The sequence below is a fragment of the Botrytis cinerea genome, chromosome 13 (genome assembly GCF_000143535.2).
Source record: "Botrytis cinerea B05.10 chromosome 13, complete sequence".
Lineage (NCBI taxonomy): Eukaryota > Fungi > Ascomycota > Leotiomycetes > Helotiales > Sclerotiniaceae > Botrytis > Botrytis cinerea.
Window position 1 is genome coordinate 1687433 of NC_037322.1, and position 24198 is coordinate 1711630.

The window sequence follows — 24198 nt, forward strand, 5'->3', positions numbered from 1 at the left end:
AACTTATTACTTGAAAAGCTATCTTGAGTTGTTAGACAAGCGTACGGAGAAATAGGAGAGGAAGGTGAGACTAAAGCTGTGAGTTTTGACGATGTGGTCAATGATGCCATGGCTCATCGTATCTCAATTTTGAATCTTGTATGTATGGTGATCCTGACGACCTTTCATTCGAGCAGATTGATGCAGAATTATTTTTTATTTTTATTCTTAGAAAATGTTGATTCGTTATATAACGTCACTACTTGAGATATTCTACCTGTAAGCTTCTAACAATGTCAGGTTCTGGTTCTAGCCACTTGTCTATCAACATTTCGCGTTGATCATCATTGATCCTCTACAATAAACTCGACTCCTCTCTCTGCAATCGCATATACCAAACTCTGCAAATTCCCTCTCACCAACAGTGGGAAAACACTAGCATCAATCACTCTTAGTCTTTGGACACCATGTACTCTGAATTTCTCATCAACTACCCCACCCTTGCTCACAGGTAGCATAGAACAAGTACCAATAGGGTGGAATTCAGACTGCAGGTTTGCTTTGATGAACGCTTCAATGTTGGTTTCATTGAGGGGGTAATAGCCAGGCTGATAGATAGTGCCGTTTCCTTGAAGGTAGGTGGAGAGTGGAGAGGTTGAGGCAAGGGATTGGAGGTGATACGCGACGGCGGTGAGTACAGTGAGATCGAAGGGATGAGAAAGATAATTGGGGTCAAGTGTCGGGTAGACTGACGGAGAAGAGGAGGATATGTGAGTGGAGCCGCGGGAAAACGGGTGTTCGAGAACACCCAGGAGACTGAGGAAGTTGCCAGGTGAGGAAGTGAGGAAAAGCTGAGACGAGTCGTTGGACTTGAGAGGGGACATTCCACCACTTACAGTGAGTCTATGACAGTGTGTTAGTTGAAGGGTCGAGGGGACCCGGCAGCCTATACATACCAGGTCTTTCAGTGGGGCAACTTAATAATTATCTGCTGGCAAAAAAAAACATTCTTATTGAAAGCTCACTCACTCTTGTGTAATTGCTTCACTAGAAAAATATTTCGCTTGCAGCTCATATTGCTCCTTTAATCCAGGAGTGAGAGCATTTGAAAAGTTTGCAGGTGGTCTCAGGTCCCCGCAACCAATCTGTGGACAAGATAAAAGTCCGGAACTTGCACCTGTGGTAGCAAGGGGGCCAGTAGTATTGGCAACATATTCTTCATATGCAGCATCGAAGAATGCAGGGTCTGTGAGATTGTCTAAGGTGGTTATACCAGGATTGACTTTGAAGCTGAGAAGTTTTGTTAGACATGGCGTTAAAAAGCGGCGGATTTAGATGCCTTACCCAATGGGGACGTAAACACGATCTTGTAAGTTCTCGCCCACATTGCTATTGTTCACAAAAACTTTGATTCCTCGCTTCTGGAGAATATTCGGATCTCCAATGCCTGATAGCTCAAGGACTTGGGGACTTCCGATTGAGCCCGCAGATAAGATTACTTCTTTGTTTGCATGAGCAATAGTTCCATTTGAAAACTGCACGCCGTTTGCTGTGACTATATCACGACTTTTTTCAAGTATTAACTTTTCCACAAGTGCTCCAGTGATGACTTTCAAATTCGGTCGCTTCGAAGCAGGAAGATAATATGCGGTTGCAGCATAACTTCTCTTTCTACCATCCAGGTCCAAGGTTAAGAGATTGGTATATCCTCCTAAAGCTAAACCATCTCTCGGATCACTTTTCACTTCTAACCCAAGAGCTTGAAAAGTTCTAGGCCACGCTTCATCTATTGGGCCATAGATATCCGGAAATATGTTAAGAATCGGTCCATTGTCACCATGCATAGTTGGAACAATACTTTCAGTGTGTAAATCCTGCTCAACGACACCTGAAGGTGAAACAAATTGCTCGGAGCGCTTGAAAAATGGATCTAGGGCTTTCCATGACCAATTCGCGTTTCCAAGCTCTCCCCAGCTATTGATATCTTGCTGAGAGGCATGTGTCCAATAAAGGAAGTTTATAGCACTAGAACCTCCAAGTTGTTTGCCTCTTGGATGGGCTATAACTTGATTGTTGGCGTGTATCTTTGAAAGTTGTCAACTCGTACGCTTCGTGAGAGAAGATGATATGTAACCTACCTGGGGAACAGTTTTGTAGTTCCAGTCATACTCAGGATTACCATACATGCCGGTATATAAACCAGGTGCAAGTACATTAATATCACTTGAGTGATCAGTCCCAGCTTCTAGAACAAGCACAGAAGTTTGGGGATCTTCACTCAGACGACTTGCTATTGTTAGGCCGGCTGTACCGCCTCCAATTATGCTAGAAGGGGTCAATTTACATGACGATGGGGAAAGACTTCCTGTAACTCACACGTAGTCATAACTTTGGACTGACTGGGAAGTGGTAGCAGTGGAGAGGAGTACCTGAAAGCAAAATAACTTCAAAAATGACCGGCGAGCTGCCATTGCATCAATAGGAACATTCAAGATAATCCAGTACATTGAGTGAGATATCTGAACTTTTGCACCCCTACATACACTTATACTCACTATTTCAGACCATGCTGCTTAGCACGGTTTGTAATCAATGATACCACCAACTTGATACTTGGCGTGTGTTTAGGTGCAGCTGAAGCTTGGAAGAATGTAATGTAATCAGAAAATAACTATCCGCAAGTCAGGTTACGGCAATCCGTAACAAAACAAGACAAGACATCAGATACCCCTGGCAGAAAGGAACGCCTAGGTAGACCATTTTAGGATGTTATACTCGTCAAACCAGTCATACTGTTTGTGTTCGTAACCTGAGAACTACTGCAGGCCGAACATGGACTCCATGTATCATGATTACTAACATGATGATTGAGCAGATCTTGATCAAATATACAAACGCCATGTAATAAGTTCAAGCCGTCTGATATGATTACCTGCCATCCTTTTCGGGAGGATCAGAATCAATAGTTACGGCGATGAATTGGATGGTGAGACATTTGGGCATGAAAAGGTTTAGTTGTTGTATCACGGAAGGCTGACCGACAGCCTCGAGCCGACTTGGTTTGATTGGCTGAGCGATCAATTTTGACTCATACGAAATTCGGTGCCCGCCCCTCGTTTCGACCCCGCCAAATTTATGTCCACAGGAAACTCCTTCCAACATTCTCGAGTCTCTCCATAACTCAAACACAAGCAAATATGGATTTTCCAAGAGAAGAAGAAGAAGTTCTTAAAAAGTGGAAGGAGATTAACGCTTTCGAGCGTCAACTCGAGTAAGTCAACTTGCAACGAGTGTAAACAAGATCAATATGTCCTGACCTTGTTTATTGCAATTATAGACTCTCTGAGGGAAAGCCTCGATATACCTTTTACGATGGACCTCCTTTCGCGACTGGTTTACCTCATTATGGTCACTTGCTCGCATCTACCATCAAGGATATTATCCCTCGATACTGGTCAATGAAAGGCTATCATGTTGAGAGACGTTTTGGATGGGACACACACGGCTTGCCGATTGAACACGAGATTGACAAAAAGTTTGGCATTTCTGGAAAGGATGCTGTCATGAAGATGGGACTGGCAAAATACAATGAAGAGTGTAGAGCTATTGTTATGCGATATTCGTCGGAATGGCGTACGACAATCGACCGATTAGGCCGTTGGATCGATTTTGATAATGACTACAAGGTAGGTCTTCATAGAAGGGGACTGGCATCTTCAGGCTGACAATTTTAGACAATGGACCCCAAGTTCATGGAATCAGAGTGGTGGGTATTTAGTGAAATCTTCAAGAAGGGATCTGTTTACCAAGGCTACCGAGTTATGCCATACTCGACAGTTCTCACCACAGCTTTGAGTAATTTCGAAGCAAACCAAAACTACCAAGATGTCACTGATCCTGCAGTCGTTGTATCTTTCCCATTATTGAAGGACCCCTCAACATGTCTTTTGGCATGGACAACTACTCCCTGGACTCTTCCATCGCACACCGGTTTAGCCGCGCATCCGGATTTCGAGTACGTCAAAATTCACGACGAAGTCTCAGGAAAGAACTATATTTTGTTGGAGAAACTACTCGGTACATTATACAAGGACCCTAAGAAAGCCAAGTTCAAGATTGTGGAAAAGATCAAGGGTAAAGATATGCTTGGTTGGCAATATGAGCCACTTTTCGACTATTTCTATGAAGAATTCAAAGAGCATGGCTTCAAAGTCTTGAATGCTGCATACGTCACCGACGACAGTGGTGTTGGTATTGTTCATCAAGCACCAGCTTTCGGAGAGGAAGATTACAATGTCGCAATGGAAGCCGGCATCATCAATGAGCAGCGACCAGCTCCATGTCCAATCAATGAGAGCGGCCACTTTACCGAGCAAGTTCGGGATTTTGCTGGTCTACATGTTAAAGCCGCCGACAAAGCCATCATTAAATATTTGAAGGGGACCGGGCGTCTGGTTGTTGAATCCTCTATCAAGCATAGTTATCCTATGTGCCCACGATCAGACACCCCATTGATCTACCGAGTTGTTCCTTCTTGGTTCATCAGAATTCCCGAAATTGTTCCTGATATGTTGAAGAATATTGAAGGCTCGCACTGGACTCCATCCTTCGTCAAGGAAAAGCGTTTCGCTAGTTGGATCGAAAACGCCCGCGACTGGAATGTTTCGAGAAACAGATATTGGGGAACTCCAATCCCAATCTGGGTCAGTGACGACTATGAGGAGAAGGTATGCATCAGTAGTATCGCCGAGTTGAAGGAGCTCAGTGGCTATGAAGGCGAAATTACAGACCTCCACAGAGATAAGATTGATCACATCACCATTCCAAGTAAGCAGGGTAAAGGTCAACTCAAACGTATTGAGGAGGTCTTTGATTGTTGGTTTGAGTCTGGCAGTATGCCATATGCCAGTCAACATTATCCATTCGAGAACAAGGATAAATTTGAGCAATCTTTCCCTGGTGATTTCATTGCGGAAGGCCTTGATCAAACTAGAGGATGGTTCTACACCCTTCTTGTCTTGGGCACACATTTATTCGGCGTTTCGCCCTTTAAGAACTGTGTTGTCAACGGAATTGTGCTTGCAGAAGATGGTAAGAAGATGTCAAAACGCCTGAAGAATTATCCTGACCCTGGCATTGTCATGGACAAATATGGTTCTGATGCTTTGCGTTTGTATCTTATCAATTCCCCAGTTGTAAGAGCCGAGCCATTGCGTTTTAAGGAAGCTGGAGTTAAGGAAGTTGTGAGCAAAGTTCTATTGCCTTTGTGGAACAGTTACAAGTTCTTTGAAGGACAGGTAGCATTATTAAAGAAGATGGAGAATGTTGATTATGTCTTCGATCCTACTGCCGAAGCTACTAACACCAATGTTATGGATCGATGGATTCTTGCTAGTTGTCAGAGTCTTCTGAAGTTTGTCAACCAGGAGATGGCAGGTGAGTTGACTCTTCAAATTTTTCTTCTGTGGGTGATGATTAATAAATTCAGGTTACCGTCTCTACACTGTTGTTCCCAGATTACTGGATCTCATTGATAATACCACAAATTGGTACATTCGTTTCAATCGTAGACGCCTAAAGGGTGAATCTGGTCTAAACGACACTAAGCACGCACTCAACACCCTCTTCGAAGTCCTCTTTACCTTAACAAGAGGACTTGCTCCATTCACACCATTCCTCACAGACAACATTTATCAACGTCTGTTACCTCACATTCCTAAGGAGTTGCAAGCTGAGGATCCACGAAGTGTACACTTTTTAGCTTTCCCAGATGTGAGAGAGGAACTCTTTGATGTAGATGTTGAGCGTCGTGTAGGTCGCATGCAACGTGTTATTGAGCTGGGCAGAGTTTCCAGAGAGCGTCGTACCATTGGTCTCAAGACTCCTCTGAAAACCTTGATTGTCATCCACCACGACCCAGTTTACCTTGAAGATGTCCGTTCGTTGGAAGGCTACATTACTGAGGAGCTCAACATCAGAGAACTTATCCTCACCTCGGATGAAGCGAAGTACAACGTACAATACAGTGTCAATGCTGATTGGCCAGTCCTTGGTAAGAAGTTGAAGAAGGAAGTGCAGAAGGTCAAGAAGGCTTTGCCAGGATTGACTAGTGAGCAAGTTCACAACTATGTGTTGGAAAAATCAATTGTCGTTGATGGTATCAAGCTCGAAGAGGGTGATTTGGTTGTCAAGCGAGGCCTCAAGGATGATGAATCCTCGAAGAACCTCGAGACTAATACAGATGAGGATGTTCTTACTATCTTAGATGTTGAACTTCATGCAGATCTTGCAGATGAAGCATTAGGCCGCGAGATCATCAATCGTGTGCAAAGATTGCGCAAGAAGGCTGGTCTTCAACCAACGGATGATATTAAGATGGAGTACAAGGTCTTAGAAGATCCTTCAAGCATTGGTCTACGTGAAGCTTTCACTAGTCAAGCACAGGCCATTGAAAAAGCATTGCGAAGACCTTTGAGCGAAGCAGAAGGAAGTGCAGCAGAAGAGAGTGTCATTCTGGAAGAGGAGCAGGAGATCCAAAAAGCTACATTTTCGCTTAGGTTGTTGAAGTTATGATTTGATGTTTTATAGAAAAAAAAATCCGGGTATAAACAGACCATCTAGACACCTATCTTTCTAGCTAACAAGTACCTATTTTCACAAAAACATGAGTATCATTGCATAGGATGTGTTCATTTCATAAATTCGCGAAAGTCAGGCAAAATAACATGTTCATAAAAACGTGAAAATTAGTGTGACCCGAAGAATGTGTTTAGAATGATCTCAGTTGCTTGAGACGCCGAAAGGAGACAGTAGCATGATATTATGCTATGTACATACATTCAAACCTACGACATGAAACTTCATATACAGCGATGCATACGGGTACACATTTAGTTGAACAAGATGACAGATAGTATACGGGTCTTGAATGAATTTAATTTCCTCTTCTAGAAATAGATGAACAACACTCCCCTACTTCTTCTTCGCGGCAATCTGAATAATCATAAGTCATGAACAGTACTAGTGAAAATATGAGTTGGATGCACTTACCAAATAACAATCTTTCAATTTCATGAATTCAGTAAGACATTTATCTTTGTGAACGGAATTGTAATCGGCTACTATGCATTTGCCGTATAGGGAGGCCTGTGGTTGGTGTTGTCAGTTTTCGCTGAGGGGGTGATGAGAGGGGCAGTAATAGGTCGTGGAGGCGAAAGTTTAAAGGTGCAAGGTACCAAGGGGGTTACCAGCGAAAAGGATAAAGGTAGGGGGTGAATGTATGATGGATGGGTGGTGGGTAATAATGGGGAGATTCAAGAGGCGAACGATGTATGTATGGAGGGGTAGGGTTTGAAGCGGGATGGATGTTGCAGGGCGAATCATGTGGAGCGGGATCCAAGTAGAAAGAAGAATCAAATCCAAACGCACCTCTGTAGAGCATTTGGCAACGGCTTGTGCAAACTTCTCAATGGGTCTTATTGGAGTTGTTCGTGGAGGCATGGCTTGTGAGGATATAAAATTGGGTTGTATTTGGTGACGATGATGGTGGTTGAGTGGTTGCGTGGTTGGTGAGTGAGGTGAGGCAAGAAAGTAGAAAAAGTAGCGAGGCACCAGTTACTTAGTGAAGACTGATATAGTAACAAGCCCTTGGACTTTTCCTAGTATCTGGGAAAGGTGCACCCCGTATTGTGATTCAATTGGTGATTGATATGCGTTGATGTTGTAGTGAAGACTAAAAATTATGATTTGTATTGATAGAGTTCAGATGGCATGATAATTCATCAGTACAGAGGACATGGTGAGACGAATAGAAGGAGTTACAAAGGACGGACTTCGATTTCCACGGATCCGATGATTAGTCACCTCGATAAGACATGTTATCGATCCAATCAAAAGTACGGCCGTCGAGATTCGCCAAATTTAGCGTGAGATACAAGGATCCGCTAGCCTCGATTAGCGCCTGAAAGCTTCAACACCAAAAGTCGACCGGGAAACTTTATTCTCGTCGCGTCCGACAATTCCATTTCATACTTTCCACCACCCAAAGTCGCGAAATCATGTTCCTCTCTTCAGCGCGCGTCGTCCATCCACAAATTCAGATATCAAAAGCTTCAAAGAAGTTCTCCAATTCCAATTCTCATTCCCGTTCCCAGTTCAATTGCTGTATACCCCTGCTGTACCTTTCTCTTCACGATTTCCGCTTTTGATTGCTGTTTTATCGCCGAGACGCGATACTGTATGTACAAATTATAACAATCCTACTTTCCCACGTATATGCCCTTTTGATAAGGCCCCATGTCTCCTTTGTCACTTCCGTCCCTGTATGACGGCGGTCAATCATACAGTTGGACAACCACCACTGATGAACCATATTATACTGATGATGGTGTGTTTCAGTTCAATTGAACATGCGCAATGATGAATGCTAACATGTTTCATAGATTTGGTTATCTTACATGATATCGTTGTTCGCGCACAACATATCTTGCCCACTCTACCTCCGAAGGATAGACTCCCCACCTTAGCACTCGCAAAAGCATACTATGAATTCCTTCCTGATCTTGGAATTCATCCCGATCATGACAGTCGATACTTCAGGTTCATATTCAAAATTGGTGCCACTGGCGAATTCACTGGCACACTCTTCGACAAATTCGAAGAATGTTTGGCCAAAAGGGGCATTACTCTCGAATTCGACTACAATACTCATGACTATCTACGTAGTAATAAAGCTACTTCTCAAGATGTCGCAGACAATAAAGAAAGTGACACTCTCTATAACGATGAAAATGATTCACCATTACCACGACGCAATTCAGAGACAGGCGTCTTGGATCTGGAGATTGCCGCTCAGGCACAAGCTCCACCACAAGAGCCAAAACATAAAAGGAATAAATCAGTCTCCCCTCTACCTCTCGGGCCTACCACACCCGCAAAATTAAATGAACTGAAGAGCTTCATTTCGGAAGCTACTCGCGCACCATCTCCGGAACCTATCCCAGAACCTACACCGCAACCACCTAGAACCACCCAAAAAGGGCGCGAAGAACGTGGATTAAACAACGTCAGAAATTGGCTCGAAGCCAGTGAGGACGGGTCGCCTCGCAGTCAGAGCAGATCAATTTCTGCACATGGCAGCATTCGCTCAATTAATCGAGACCCAGAGAGAGTTGCCCCAAGGGATCGCCCATCTGGTCGCATTCCTATAAATAACATTACATACGAAGATCAAGACATCAACGACGAGTTGACCACCCCTTCGGAAGCTGAAGAACATGAAGCGCAAAAAGCCGAAGAACAAGAAGTCGAGGAGCAAAAGGTCGAAGAGCTCGAATCTGACGACGAAGATGACGAAGAGCAATTTTATGACTCCTTTGAGGAGTTAGAAGAGGAAGAGAACGACGAGGAATTCTACGACTCCAGCGAAGTATTCGATTTAAATGACCCATGGGTTCGACACGTAATTAAACAAAATAAAAGAGCGAAAATCATCAGGACACATGATTTGCTGATCAGAAAGCTACTCTCGTGGCGAGACCAAGCAAGAGAACGCCTAGATCAAAAAGCGAAGCTGAATGCTATTGCTATGAAGCACGACAACGGCGCCTTGAAAGAACAGGCCCTGTCTGGCTGGGTCGAAAAAGCTCGCGCAAAGAAAATTCAACGATTGCTCCTGGAAGCCCAGGCGCAACAACGACGACGTCTTCAGGAAGAGCAAGAGGAACAACAACGCCTCCAAGAAGAGCAAGGGAAGCAACAACCTGCTCATCAAGCTCAATTGGAAGCTGAAAAGGCTGAACCGAAAGCTATCCCAATGAAGAATAACAACAATACTCTGAAGGAGCAAGCATTATCTGGCTGGCTGGAAAAAATCCGTGCCAAAAAAGCAGAAAAGTCACTCCTAGAAGCTCAGGCACAGCAACAACAACGTTTTCACGAGGAGCAAGAGGAGCAACAACGCCTTCAAGAGGAGCAAGAGAAGCAACAACTCGCCCACCAAGCTCAATTAGAAGCCAAAAAAGCTGAACCGAAAGCTGTTTCAATGAAGAGTAACAACAATGCTCTGAAGGAGCAAGCATTATCTGGCTGGCTGGAAAAAATCCGTGCCAAAAAAGCAGAAAAGCTACTCCTAGAAGCTCAGGCGCAGCAAAAACAACGCCTCGATGAACAAGAGAGGCAAGAACTTGCCTATCAGGCTCAACTGGAGGCTGAGCAGAAACTTCATGAACAAAGAATACATGAAGCTCAACAAGCAAAGCTTTACAAAGCTCAGAAAGATGCCGAAAAAGCGCGCCAGGCTGAGTTGGAAGCTGAGAGAGCTGAATTAGAATTTGAGCAGAAGTTTCGGGCGAAGGGAAAGAAATTCGCAAGGATCGGATTAAGAGCCGTCTCGTGCAGAAATGATCATCTCAAGAAGAAAGCTTTCACTCATTGGTTGGCGATAGCTCAAGACAAAGTTGAAGCCACAAAAGCCGCAGAGAGACAAATGATGAGGTCACGTACTTTTAAGGCCTGGAAGTCTCACACGAAGGAGACTGAGGAGAAAGTTCAACTGGGCGAGGAAAAGGCTCGACAAGTCCAACTGAAAAAATTCCTCGAAAAATGGAAAGCAAAGAAGCTGAAAATTGATGTGGATGCAGAGGAAGCTGCTGAAGTTGACAAGTGCAACATGCTTGAGCGAGTCTTTTCGAAAATGGCTGAGAAGAAAAAAGTAAAAGATTTTACCAAAGAAGTCGAGCAAAAGAATAAGCAACGGGCTTTGTCGACATGGGTAGAAAAGGCACAAGCTGTGGCCGAAGCCACTCAGCTAGCAGATGACGAGAATTTATTGAAAGCGGTCGAGAAGACCATGAAAACTTGGAAACAGAAGACGGTAAAACAAGTTGCACTCAACCAGGAAGCCGAGATGATTGCCGAAACGAAGAAAAAAGCCGATTCTATGTATAAATGGCACCGCGAAGCTCAGGCAGCCCCTGCCAGAAGAAGGGTACAGGGTGGTCACAATGCCGGTGTACTTAAAGGCGCTTTGCATAGTTGGAAAAAACGTGCTGAGAAAGAGAAACAAGCTGCGGAGATCGATCGTGCCAAGATTCTCCGCGAAGCATTTACCAAATGGCGACATCAAACAAGGGCGAAGATCTCACAGGCCATTTCAGAAGGCCGTGCTGTAGCAAAAGCCTTCAAAATTTGGGAATTAAAGACAAAGTTGAAAGGCGCAGAGGCACAGAGAGAGGAAGATGTCAAGTTTGCATGCTTGGAAGTCTGGTTCGATAGGGCTCAGGATACACGAAGCAGACGCTGGGAGCGAGAAGAGACGGCTCGACGGTACGACAACACAAACCTAGCAACGTCTGTCCTTAAATGCTGGTATGCAAGAATGGACGAAAAGGCCGAATTTGAAGCCCAAGCGGCGGAACTTCAAGCTCCACGAATTCTAGGTGAATGTTTCGATTCTATGCGCGAAAAAGTCAAAAAAATCGCCATAGACAATAAAACCGCTCGCGGATGCAGAAAATTCTTCTTGATGAGGACGGCTTTGTATGCGTGGCGAGACGCAACATTCAAGGCGAAACGAGAAAAGCGTAAGCAAGCATATATCAAAGTTCGAAGAAACAGAAAATACGCTATTGGAAGAAGATGGCTTTCTGTTTGGCGTGCCAAGGCACAAGAGAAAATGGCACTGAGCGAGCAGGCCAATCAGTTCGCCCAAGGTAAAACATACATCATAGGAATGGACAAGTTTGATCAGTGGAGAGCCCGAACGGATGAAGTAGCCGAATATGAACCCCTTTGGAAAGAGATGGTCACGAGGAAATTCTTCAATAGATGGAAGAATCGCACCGAGTCATTACAAGTGTTGAACATCGAGGCAACACTGGACCACCAGGAGCATAATCAATCTGAAGCGCTTCGAAAATGGAGATTGAAGGCGATTCAAGCAAAAGCTATGGCGAACACTGCAAAGGAAGTGCACGATAGGAGCACAAGGAAGGGACAGAGAAAAATGCTTCATCACTGGCAAAAACGAACTGCGAATCAGCGACCAATCGTGGAGGATGGCACACCTCCGGGAACTGAGACAGCAGAGAATTGGTCGGATTTTGGAGAGGAAGTTGAGATGGATGAAATCACACGAAGGCTTTACGAGAAGCGGCCGGCTGTCGAGAAAAGACCGGTTGTCTTCAATCCAATAACCCCTGGATACATGGCTACGCCCTCTCGAAGAAGAGTTGCTGCATCTGTACGTTATCAATCTACAAGTGCAAGAGGGACATTGCAAACCCCTAGAACTGCTCCGCTCAGGAGTAGGTTCAGCGAGTTTAGGAGCATCCGGGAATGATCATGCTGGAATGACAAAAGGTGGAATTTTTTAAGATGGCGTTTTTGGTTCAAGAAGTATAGATACCCCCTTATGAATGGTTGGAACGGAATTGGACAATTGGAGTAGATCAAATATCAATAAAGTATTAAGAAAAACATTCTTCTCAATGCCAAAGTAGAAATGGTGAAATTTTATGACGTGATGTAGTACATGTACATATACTGTCAAATTCGGAATCATTGTTGCAAGTATGAAGAGGGATCTCTTTTCCCCTGGAGTTACTGTTCTAATTAAGTGATAATATGCATTAAATTATTTGCTGGATGTCTATAGCATTGGGATTTACGATTTATTTGCCTTTAAATTCAAAATACATCGAGAAAGAATCTGATGACAAGATAATAGCGAGAATAGATTTCGTGAGGTGAAAAGTGCTACCGTATGCTGCTCGACCTCCTTTTACCCAGTCGCGTAACGTTAGCTGGATGTAAGAACTAGGTAGATCATCGTCATCCTGCTGATTACTTGTACGGAACCGCACTATCTATTCACCGAGACATCAATTCCAGCTATAATAATTGGGAATCCTCTTCACCAACAAGCTTAATTGCTTTTCGACTCCTTTTAATTTTTGCCATTGAAAATTACTCATAGTGAGAGAATAACCTGTGACACTTACTGGAAATATGCTCCGGAATGCGCTCTGATATATAGGTATGAGAGCAGTGCTTCCTGGAAAGGCACAGGCCAAGCTTCAAGCTGTCTGTACTGGTTATTGGAACGGCAGGAGGCTCATAGTGAGTTTGCGATGAATTTCAGGACGTCTAGTATCGCTTTATTTTTTACTAAGTTGGTGCGCAGGCCTACATTACGGGAAATGCGTTCGTTATACTCACCGGCGCAGACTCGATCCTACAAACGATATACGATGACGACGAAACTCAACTCGAAGCTATTGCGCTGGACGAAAGTAGTGGGAAGATAGCAACGTGTGCTGGATCTAATGTCCGGATTTACAAACCATATGGCCAGGATGAGGGGGTGCTAAAGGTAACATTACACAACCATAACTGGCCTCTTGAGATGCGGCGCTAAATCTATTTAGTGGTCTCTACAACACAGCATTTCGATTGATGAGAGTGGGAATGACACGGCAAACACATTATCATGGGGAATATCAGAAGAGTTGTTGGTGGGGAGCTCGTGGCTTACTTTGTACTCAACAATCGATGCGCCAGTAGTGGTATGGAAGCAACAACTTGCGAATCCGGTCAAGTTCGCGAACTTCTCGTACGATTCGGCATTCATTGCCTCTAGTGGGAAATATGATAGATTTGTGAAGATATGGAGGAGATTATCATTCGGAAACGACGACTCGAGATTTGATTTTACCTACCTACCACATCCACGGACAGTGACGAATATGCACTGGAGAAGACCGTTCCATATCGACCAAACAATTGATAATGTGCTATATACAGTTTGCGCGGACAACTTGCTAAGGATTTGGGCACCTACAGATGTGCATTCGCTACAGAGTTTACAGCTTTGGGGTCAGATCAATTTACATGAGTCTATACAACCGAGAGGATTGGACGGGGACAAGGTGTCGAAATTACGATTCGCATTTATCATTGATGGGAGAGATTTTACGGTTGCCACGGAGCATGCAGTTCAAGAGAGAGCAGCGACCGACTCGAAGGAAGACCATGCCTTGGCGCATTTGATCGAAGTTGCAAATCGAAATCCGGAAATCTGCGTTGTACTAGATGAACATGGACATCTTTCTGCATGGGGACTGGAGAATATTGGGTCCAAAACGAAACAGCCGACGAACATTTTTAATATTGCACATGTAGATGGTCTGGAATTGGGTTTGCCAGCGGAACTGGGTGATGACGCAAGCTATGTTCAGCTTCATAATTTCTGCAACCATTCTGGTGGTAATCTCAATGTTCTGGTCCATCATTTTGATGGAAAAATTGAGTATTTCGAAGCCGACTTAGCCAACTTATTTGATCTTTCACCGAGGTCACATCGATTCAAGTCGAAAGCTCTGTGGACAGGTCATTCAGGTGCTATCAAGAAGATTGTACGCAATGTAAGCGGACGAGCAGTAGTTTCGCGAACCGATGGCAATGAAAGTATAGTTTGGAAGCATATGGAACATGCAGGTGGAACTTCAGTTTTCCGCCAAAGTATTATCACGCAATCTGAGCACGTTCATAGGATATGCGTCATGAGAAAGGGAAACTTTGTGATCTATCTACACCACGACCATATTACCCTTTGGGATACTAGACATTCTGCAGCGGTCAAGCTAGCAGATTGTAACTTTTCGATCATAGGGAAACCTTTGTGTATTCTCATGCTACCCGAGGTTAACAAGGAGGGTCCTGTTGCTCATGTCGCTACGATTACTTCAAAGATGAAGGGTATTGTATGGGAAGTCAAATTACCCCAAAGAAGGGGAAGTGCTCAGGTTAATGGATACCATCAAGAAGCTTCTATTCGCGAATTCTGTCAATTTGACCTTGGAAATGATGACGACTTAGCCTATGTTCTACCAGTAGATCCAGCTGGATCCCCTCCAGTTATCTCGGGATTCTTAGACACTTTTGCAAGAGACATTGCAATTTCCTACACGCATTCTGGACTTTTAAGATCTTGGACCGCCCGGATTGACCTCGAAAAAGAAACGGTTGATTGGCTACAGACTTGTTCGGTAGATACAGGTATTAATGAGCCTGCTTTAGCTAGTGGGAGCTCCATCAGGAAAGCTGCACTTGTGAACTCAAGTAGATCGGAATTGACCATTTGGGACGTCAGAGGTGCACGACTCGAGTATTCTCAGGATTACGAATCCCAGGATACTATTCAAGATTTGGATTGGACTTCAACGCCTGACGATCAATCGATTCTTGCTGTTGGTTTCCGTTACCGCGTTATATTATTGGCTCAAATGCGATATGATTATCTGAATAAAGGGCCAGCATGGGCAGCAATTCGAGAAGTCAATATCCGAGATTTGACACCCCATCCGATTGGTGATTCAACTTGGTTAGGAGGTGGCAACTTCATCGTTGGTGCTGGTAACCAGTTGTTCGTTTATGATAAGGAGGTCGACTCGTCAGCATCAACTTTTCTACCTCCTCGTAAAACTCCTTGGGACCTCTTCGATGTCGTTTCAAGGTTGAACGGCCCACTCCCGGTTTATCATCCACAATTCCTGAGCCAGTACATCCTTGCTGGAAAGAATTTATTAGTTCAACATATTCTATTGGCATTATATAAGATCCTCAAATATTATATTGAGGGTGAACCAATCGACTCCCACTTGGGAATGAATGTAGAAGATTTCTACATGAGCTCGGAGAATGCACCTTCAGCTAGCAAAGGAATCAAATCGACATTTGATGGCTTCTCCGAAGAAGATGAGGTGGAAACAGTCACAGAGAGCGTTGCAGCTGCTATAACCGAGAAATTGACACAGATTGCTCTACCTCAACTTTCGAGGCAGGAGCAAATTAATCTGGCTGATATTGTTGAATGTGTCGCTATTGTCGAGCACCAACGTAGGTCTATGGACGATAATGCCGCAAGGTTTATGCTGTTTTTCAGACAACATGTTTTACGTCGGGGTCGTGCGAATGAAGTTAGTCTCTCTTGGAGGGAGATCAATTGGGCATATCATAGTAACAGTCAGGATATTCTGGCTGATATGGTATCGCGACAATTTCATGGAAGAATGCTTTGGGAACATGCACGAGAGAGTGGTATCTTCATGTGGATGACAGATGCAAACGCACTGGTATGTAAATTTTCTATCTCAAAACTTGAGGAAGCTAACGAAAAACAGAAAGCGCAATTCGAAGTCATTGCTCGGAATGAATACACGAAGAGTGATCTCAAAAATCCGATAGACTGTAGTTTGTACTATCTTGCCCTTAAGAAAAAGGCGGTATTGCAAGGTCTATGGCGTATGGCCGCGTGGAACCGTGAACAAGGTGCTACCACAAGACTCCTAGCAAATAATTTCTCGGAAAAGAAGTGGAGAACTGCAGCAATGAAGAATGCATATGCTTTACTTGGGAAACGTCGATTTGGTGAGTAATGCATTGACTGGTCTTATTCAGTATTTCTAACCATAATCAGAATATGCTGCCGCTTTCTTCTTGTTAGCCGATTGTCTCAAAGATGCTGTCAACGTGATTTTGAGCCAACTCAAGGATCTTCAATTGGCCATAGCAGTTACTCGTGTGTATGAAGGAGAGCATGGACCTGTTCTCAAAGAACTTCTCGAAGAAAAGGTTTTACCGTTAGCTGCTCAAGAAGGCAACCGATGGCTTGCGTCATGGGCTTTCTGGATGTTACATCGTCGTGATATGGCCGTGCGAGCTTTAATCGTGAGAAACCCTCCTCAACTTTCTCAAAGACTTCCTACAATACTAATGTTACCCTTCTAGTCCCCGGTCTACACCCTCCTCGAGACTCCTCAGTCACCAGATCTCAATGCCAAACTCTTCCTAACTGACGACCCCGCTCTAGTAGTTTTGTACTCTCAGCTTCGACAAAAAACTTTACAAACCCTACGTGGTGCCTCAAAAGTAACACCAAAAGTCGAGTGGGCTTTCGTATTACATAATTCGAGGTTGTATGATCGGATGGGTTGTGACTTGTTAGCATTAGATTTGGTTAGAAATTGGGAGTTCCTTCTTCCAACCAAACCAGATTTCAAGAGTTTTGATGGAGAAATCAATCCGAGAAAGATGCTAAGAAGGAGAAGCTCGCTGGTAGTGGCAGATTTACCGGCTAGTGGTATTGGAATGGGTTCTGTGGCTGGAGATGAAAAAGAAATGGCAAAAGGACAACAAACTCATAAGCCACCGCCAACAGTTTTTGAGGAACCGGAGGCAAACAGCTTGTTGGATAGTTTTGGGTTCTAGGTGGTGAAAATTCAGGGGCAATAGTTGAGGAAGGTATTCTGTGAATGGCGTCTTATTTTATTTCTACTATGTATACATACCCTACCAAATCTGGTCTTTAACATGGGCGAGTTCTTGGGTTTGGATGGAAAATCAGGAGCGCAGGGTATATCGCGGATGCATAGCGTATGGGTGCGATATATAGTAATATGATTTGAGTTTCTATATTTCATTGTTGATTAATAATGTTTTTTGATGCTGGACCTGGATTTGGGGGTATAGCCTCAGAGGTTTTGTGAGCTGATTGTGTAGTATTCAATTGTGCGAAGTCTAGCTGTTCGAGTGTTCTAGTGGATATGAATCCTTTATTCAACATAGTTGAATTGCTGCTTTGTCATGGGGAAACGTACTTTACTTGTATTGAACCATTTCGAGAATTTCCGGTTACGAGGTATAAGCTAGTTCTTTTCCGCAGTCATTCAGCGGGGTGGATCGATGAATCTGTATTTTCTTTAGAGAATCATTTCAGTACTCTTTACTCGTTACTCCAGTTGTTATTTTTATGATTCTTGAGATCGTGTGTATATTCATAACTATTTATTCTTCTCATAATGTGACATGAATGCAAGGGTATGTTATTACTCGCTTTTCGCGCGGAGTGTATGGAATATTCATTTGTAGCATTTTTTCGTTTAACGGATGGGGGTTCGTGAGTAATATGTTTTGTTTATAGTTATTTGCAAGTCATTTTGCAGTCACTTTTGAATCTTTTTGTTTGACTATATGGTGAATTCTAAGGGGCTGTAGGTGTGCGAGTTATGTGTTTCTCTTCTGCGTCATGGTTATTGCATATTTCACTGTTTTTGAACTCTTTTGAGAGTTGTATGAGGTTGGAGTGAATGAGTAATGTGTAGTTATAATATTCCGACTTGTGTATTTTCTTTTCTGCTTCTTTTCGTGTGATTCTTGTAGTCATATAGAGTCAAAATTTATGAATCATGTATATCTAATATATTCTGTATATGAGTATGTCCTTTTATTCTATATTCAAGTCATTTTTGAAACCTACTTACGGTTCTGGAATGGATATAAAAGGACTGGGCTTGTCTTTTTGGGGAATAAGTTCTGTTGAGTTGCAGCTATCTATTTCTAAACCGAAGATACATCAATATGTCTATCTACCTGCACTAAAGTATTTCGTACAAAAGCATTAAACTTATCATTCTAGTATTGAAACATTTCAAATTGAGAATCTTGCGTACACATTCTTTTCCACATATCAAACCTCGCAAAATTGCTGCCCATTATTTTCTATCCAAAATCACTCGGAACTACTTTCTTTCCTCTACATATCCCCCAGGCCCCAAACCATGGAACATCGTCTCACTGGCGGTCCCCAAGATCATCCAAACTACAACACCACTGTCACGTCCGCTCGCATGGGTATGGGTATGTTAACATCAGGCTATGCGCCTGGCTCCGAGCCAATAGCACAACCCCAAAACGCATTAAACGATCCTGATTATTGTGAAGGATGCGGTACTTCCACGAACGGACTTTCAGATTGGAAGAAAAACCATTTACACTTTCATAATGAGTGTAAATTGGCTTATCAGAGTGAAACCTGTCGGTTTCCAAAGTACGTCACAAATAAGGAACATTGAGTCTATAAGGCTAATCAGAATAGAATTCCGCCACCGTTACCGGCGCAGGAATCGGATCCAAACGGGGATAATACCGCTTTTGATAATTATTACGGCGATTACGATGCTTATGCTGGTAATACTCCTTTGGGTGCTGTCTCTTACGATACGCGAGAACAATCTTTATACCCCCAAGCGAGTAGTAGCGCACCCCGGGCTGAAGCTTACTACCCAGTAACAACTACTGGTATAGATCATGGTGGTCAGTACTCCTCGACGATTGGTGGTGTATCTCAGGACGAACACCACTATCCGACGAGCAGTGGCACATCTCAAGGACGAGGCCGTACAACTACCGCACAGAACAGAGGTAGTGGAAATCGTGGATATCATGGAGCTAGTAGTAATAGCCGAAGGGTCTAGAGTTATTGTGGTAGCGAAGGATGGATTAGCGAGTGTGGTGGGGGATTGTGATTGGCGTAGAGGATAGAGGGAACGGCCTGGAATTTCTTGTGATTGTGTAATCGCAAGAATGGAATAGCATAATAATTTTTCATATTGATTTTATGATTAATTACAAATCCTTTTTCGTGTGATACACACGTTGTATGCAACTTCTTCAAGATCATTTGATAGTCATTTTGCTTCTGTTTTAAAATTACTCTAGAGTGAATTTGAAGAGTACATTATAATTGACGATATCTTTGGACTTACTTGACAATCAAATGTAGTCAGATCCCGCAGATAATACTCATCCAACTGCATTTTCATCATACTCATCATATTTTAACTCTTCTAGAATTCCTTCAGCGATTACACAATTTTTTATAAATAAATAAAATATGTATTCATAACATTTTAACCTAATGAATATGCCATTTTTTTTTAATATTCAAGTCACCCCAACTGCTCATTTCCATCTACCAAGTTTTCACAAAAGGATTGCATCTCCTCTTTTTGGAATCGAGTTCTGTAGTTTCACATCTGCTTCTACATTTACATCTAAACCATACGCCCATACGGTTCCACATTCATGCACTTACATCGAGAGAACATCTATCAAATTTTCAATAGCCTATTCCAATACAAGAGATCATAGAGCACATAGCACTACGAATACCTTCTACGAACATCCATTCGTATACATCGAGTTCAGTACGTCATTGGCAGCCATTCTTAGATTAGATTTCCAGCAGAATAAGAAAAACTTCTCCATTCTTGGTATCCAGCAAATCAAAAGATATGTCAGATCACGGTAGTTATTACAGTAGTGATAGTAATCCATTCGATCACTCAGCCTACGATGACACTGTTATATCCGCCGGCGTAGGCATGGGAATGCTAAGATCCGGATTTCCAGCAGGAGGCGAGCCAGTAGCACGAGTCCTAAGATCATCATATGATAAGAATCATTGTGGAGGATGCGATGCACAGACTGACTATAGTGAAAATTGGAAAGTACAGCATATTAACGACAATATCGAGTGTAGAAGAGCCTACCTGGATAACACATGCAGATATGAGAGAGAAGCGTTTGCAACGATGCCGGATCCTATTTATGCACCTGAGGGATATGTACCACTTCAAGATCCAAACCCTCAACTTCAGACACAAGAAACTCGAGCTTATTTTATCCCACACTCACCTCAATATCCCCAAGAGCAGCAGTTTTCAGATCAAGGACTCTCCCCTAACGCCTATCAAACTAATTACCCATCGACATGGCTAGATTCAACAACTGGTCCTAGTCAGCAAGATCAGGTACTCTCCCCTAACGCTTATCAAACTGATTACCCATCGACATGGCTTGATTCTAGCCAGCAAGATCAGGGGTACACCCAATATCCAACCGAGATGCATGACAACTCTTACGCTGGTGATGCATCTCACAATTCCAGTCCTGCTCACGGTTCAGAAGCGCGACATGCTCCTGAGACAACTATTAGCGCATCTCAAGGACGGGGACATACATCTACTACCCGCAATAGTGGTAGTAGCCGCCGTGGATATCGTCGTGCTGGTGGTAGCCGAAGGAGCTAGAGTGTTCGTAGTAGCGAAGGTGTAGAGGATAGAGGGAAGTTCTCAAAATTTCTTGTGATTTCATAATCACAAGGGAAAAAAAGTCATCATAACTAGTTATTACAAAAAGTAGAAAAATAATATCAACACGTTGAATCTCTAATATTATGAAATCTTTTCTCAAGTGACGTTTAGTGAGTGTAATTGCTCAGAAACCACCTTGATCATTTTGCCTCTGCTTTTAAAATACTTTGGAATGGTTACGGAAAATATATAAAGAATTATATAATTTCACTATTTGGAGGCTTTTGTACTCTCATAGAGCCTCACTTGTAAGATTGAGATTAATAGTATTTTTGAACTCATTTGAAAATCACATATAACCTTATTTCGAGAACAATACTCAAGTAAACCTCACTTGTACTATAGTCATTACATCGTACTCATTGCATCATCATCGTGAGAAACTCTTCTTCGAGTCATATAATATCAAAGCCCATGAGTAATATATAATTATGATATTCTGAGCTATGAATATGTTCTTTATTCCATTTTCGAGTCACATTGGTACATGAATGTACAATTTTCGTACCTTTCGAATCATCTTTGATACGCTTTTCCAGCTCCCAAATGTGCTCATAAACACTGCGTTTCCCCGATTAGAAGTGCTTTCTGTAGACTTAAACTTGCTTCTAAATTTCTACATCTATAGAAACCTACATAAATACGCATTCCAATCTTTCAAAAATCAAACAGTTCCATTCAAAAGGTCGGCTTCAAATTGAGTTAACCCAACTCAATCATTTAGACAAAGAGATATGTCGGACCATAGGAGAAGCGAAAGGCGTACAAGAGACCCACACCAGTTATCATCATCGAGACAATATCATGGTAGTGAAAGATCTAGTCAAGAGCCACCGCGACAAAACGATCAGCAACGCTCTCCACTCTCGGCATCACATTATCATGGTGTTGGACCACCTCAGCATCAATATTCCGCAAACCACATGGAATTCAACGATTACATGGCCAGCAATCCAAGAGATGTCTCTGATGATGTTGCAGATTACACTAGATATGATCCTTGGGAACCTGCACACCCATACGTAGGCATGTCAGTCTTGAACCGACCCATGCCACCGGGAACGGAACCGGTAGCACTGAATGTTGGCCGAAACCCTAGTGTCTGCGAAGTTTGCAATGCAAGACCCCCTATAAATTCCACCGAATCCTATCCTCAATGGAAGTGGAAACATCTAAATGAAAAAAATAGCTGTCGGTTGGGAATGAGTAGGATCTTTAACAATGCCCCTGTCGTAACCGAGGTAGAGGGAGGATATCTCCACGGTCAGGCTTTTGCTGACAGCAACGACCATGAACAAATGGCACCTCCTGCGTCTATTCCCACATATCCATCCATTCGCCCACCAGCAGCTCAAAACACATACTCAAGTGCCCAAGGCCAAAATATTACTCAATACACACCCCAACAACCCCAACCTCCATACTTTCACCAACCACCCACAGTCCAACCCTTTTTCGCCCAAGAACTATACGACCAATACGACGACGAGTACGACAACGAGCAATTAGACAACATTGCCACAGCAAACGAGACAGCTTCGGGTCCCGGCTGGGGCGTCGAACCATCCGTTATTATTCCTCGATCAACCTATTCCAATTCCGAAAGACGTGGTTATCGCGGCGTGGGTAGGTATCACAGATGATAGAGTCGTGGTAGCGAAAGAGATGAATGAGCGAGGGAATTGTGGTAGGTGAAGAGGATAGAAGGAACACTTTCAAATCTCTCTACTTCGCTCTCTTACATCTCCTTTATCTCAAGATTCCAAAGTTCCAATACTCCAATAGATTAGATTACATTAGACAACAATAATAATAATAACAATAACAACAATAACAACACACCAGCCTGCTTTTACCTCCTTTCTTTACTATCCCAAAAACCTCTTGCCATCTTGATATCCCCGATAAACTACTCTCATACCACCGAATCTCTATTCTACGAAAGTTAGCATATATACACATAATCCGTCTCAAATTGATAGATCCTAGCTTCCTTCAGAAAATCTAAACCGCACACGAGTAAACCTCCATCACTTTCAGCAGAACAGAAGTAACATCCGCAATCACCAACCAATCCACGAAATTCGAGAAAAGAAAAGAAAAAAAAAGAAAAAAAAAAAAAAAAAAAAAAAAATCAAATACATTCTTGCCAAAAAGACACAAAGATCTCAGAAGATGAGAGAGAGGAAGCAGAAGCAGAAGCAGAGGGGTAACAGGACCGGACACGAGGATGCAAAATCTCCCCCCCCCCCAAAAAAAACGCGTCCGAAATTAGATAATATGACGGCAAGTTACTCTCTCTCATGTCCTAAAATCCACACGTGTTTTGATCTCACGCCCCTTCGATTCTATCGGAGATTCCACGATGGGAAGGTAGATTCTATAATGAAATCGGTAGTGTGATTAGATCAAGAATCTGAAAAATGAAAATATTGTAAAATTTTCCATGGAATTCATGATGGATTCTAGCCTTTTTTTTTTTTTTTTTTTTTTTTTATAAAAAAAAAAAAAAACAAAAAAACAAAAGAGCTAGAATGTATTGCAGAATCTAAAGAGGCATGAGAATAATTTGCCGAATAAGATATCATCAACCCCCCGCCCCCCCTTCCAAAAAAACCTCAACACAACACAACACGCACTCACCATCCACCCCCACCCCCACCCACCTCCTTCCACACCACACCACACCAACCCATTCCACATCTAGATCTTTCCCTACACAATAAACCCATCTAATAATCTCTCTCCCCCCTTTTGATGTTGATGTTGATTTTGATTTTCTCTCTAGAGATATGATCTAAGAATCCTTATTAATACAACAAGCGAGATCGCACTAACCATCCTCTCTATTATGCATATATATCCCTTAATAAGCTTGCTTCTCGTGCGCGAATTTTCTATCCCTATTTGTATCCCCGTCGCCCCTTCGCTTAAGCACCTCCTCGAAAATAAAACACTGTATTTACCTTACTCACTTTATATAAATGGATAGAGAGAATCACTCAATATTCTATAGAATATCAAATTATTGATACATCTATTTATCTATTCATTTATTTATTTATTTATACATCTATTAATTTATTCATCCATCCACACATCCACTCCATCTCCTAACTTTACATTATCATTTAATATATTTAAAATTAATAAGCACATAAGATCATTCTCTACTAACACACTAATACTACAATCACAAACCAAACCCAATCCACAAAAACCTAGT

General features: G+C 42.8%; 8 protein-coding genes across 8 annotated transcripts; 6 read left to right on the top strand and 2 right to left on the bottom strand.

The window, feature by feature from the left end:
* Positions 1–215: 215 nt before the first annotated feature.
* On the bottom strand, positions 216–2582 carry BCIN_13g04530 (hypothetical protein). The gene is made up of 5 exons (XM_001548146.2): positions 2356–2582; positions 2118–2304; positions 1324–2063; positions 1009–1269; positions 216–882 (listed from the first exon to the last, which is right to left on the bottom strand). Exons 1-5 carry the CDS (start codon positions 2448–2450, stop codon positions 324–326), a joined length of 1842 nt encoding a protein of 613 aa, XP_001548196.2. The 5' UTR covers positions 2451–2582; the 3' UTR covers positions 216–323.
* A 541-nt stretch (positions 2583–3123) lies between these two features.
* Bcils1 lies at positions 3124–6725 on the top strand. Its single transcript, XM_001548145.2, has 4 exons — positions 3124–3250; positions 3317–3665; positions 3714–5415; positions 5468–6725. Exons 1-4 carry the CDS (start codon positions 3177–3179, stop codon positions 6550–6552), a joined length of 3210 nt encoding a protein of 1069 aa, XP_001548195.1. The 5' UTR covers positions 3124–3176; the 3' UTR covers positions 6553–6725.
* A 158-nt stretch (positions 6726–6883) lies between these two features.
* BCIN_13g04550 (hypothetical protein) lies at positions 6884–7759 on the bottom strand. The gene is made up of 3 exons (XM_001548144.2): positions 7408–7759; positions 7030–7125; positions 6884–6972 (listed from the first exon to the last, which is right to left on the bottom strand). Exons 1-3 carry the CDS (start codon positions 7477–7479, stop codon positions 6952–6954), a joined length of 189 nt encoding a protein of 62 aa, XP_001548194.1. The 5' UTR covers positions 7480–7759; the 3' UTR covers positions 6884–6951.
* A 208-nt stretch (positions 7760–7967) lies between these two features.
* BCIN_13g04560 (hypothetical protein) lies at positions 7968–12458 on the top strand. Its single transcript, XM_024696841.1, has 2 exons — positions 7968–8365; positions 8421–12458. Exons 1-2 carry the CDS (start codon positions 8275–8277, stop codon positions 12317–12319), a joined length of 3990 nt encoding a protein of 1329 aa, XP_024552654.1. The 5' UTR covers positions 7968–8274; the 3' UTR covers positions 12320–12458.
* Positions 12459–12869: 411 nt separating this feature from the next.
* On the top strand, positions 12870–17458 carry Bcrav1. The gene is made up of 6 exons (XM_024696842.1): positions 12870–13098; positions 13163–13351; positions 13407–16112; positions 16161–16407; positions 16457–16707; positions 16768–17458. The coding sequence occupies exons 1-6, from the start codon at positions 13018–13020 to the stop codon at positions 17245–17247; spliced, it is 3954 nt and encodes a 1317-aa protein (XP_024552655.1). The 5' UTR covers positions 12870–13017; the 3' UTR covers positions 17248–17458.
* An 881-nt stretch (positions 17459–18339) lies between these two features.
* BCIN_13g04580 (hypothetical protein) lies at positions 18340–19425 on the top strand. Its single transcript, XM_001548142.2, has 2 exons — positions 18340–18865; positions 18914–19425. Exons 1-2 carry the CDS (start codon positions 18597–18599, stop codon positions 19290–19292), a joined length of 648 nt encoding a protein of 215 aa, XP_001548192.1. The 5' UTR covers positions 18340–18596; the 3' UTR covers positions 19293–19425.
* A 490-nt stretch (positions 19426–19915) lies between these two features.
* BCIN_13g04590 (hypothetical protein) lies at positions 19916–21034 on the top strand. The gene has a single exon (XM_001548141.2). The coding sequence runs from the start codon at positions 20112–20114 to the stop codon at positions 20907–20909; it is 798 nt and encodes a 265-aa protein (XP_001548191.1). The 5' UTR covers positions 19916–20111; the 3' UTR covers positions 20910–21034.
* A 531-nt stretch (positions 21035–21565) lies between these two features.
* Positions 21566–22816, top strand: BCIN_13g04600 (hypothetical protein). The gene has a single exon (XM_001548140.2). The coding sequence runs from the start codon at positions 21707–21709 to the stop codon at positions 22613–22615; it is 909 nt and encodes a 302-aa protein (XP_001548190.1). The 5' UTR covers positions 21566–21706; the 3' UTR covers positions 22616–22816.
* The last annotated feature ends 1382 nt before the right edge of the window (positions 22817–24198 follow it).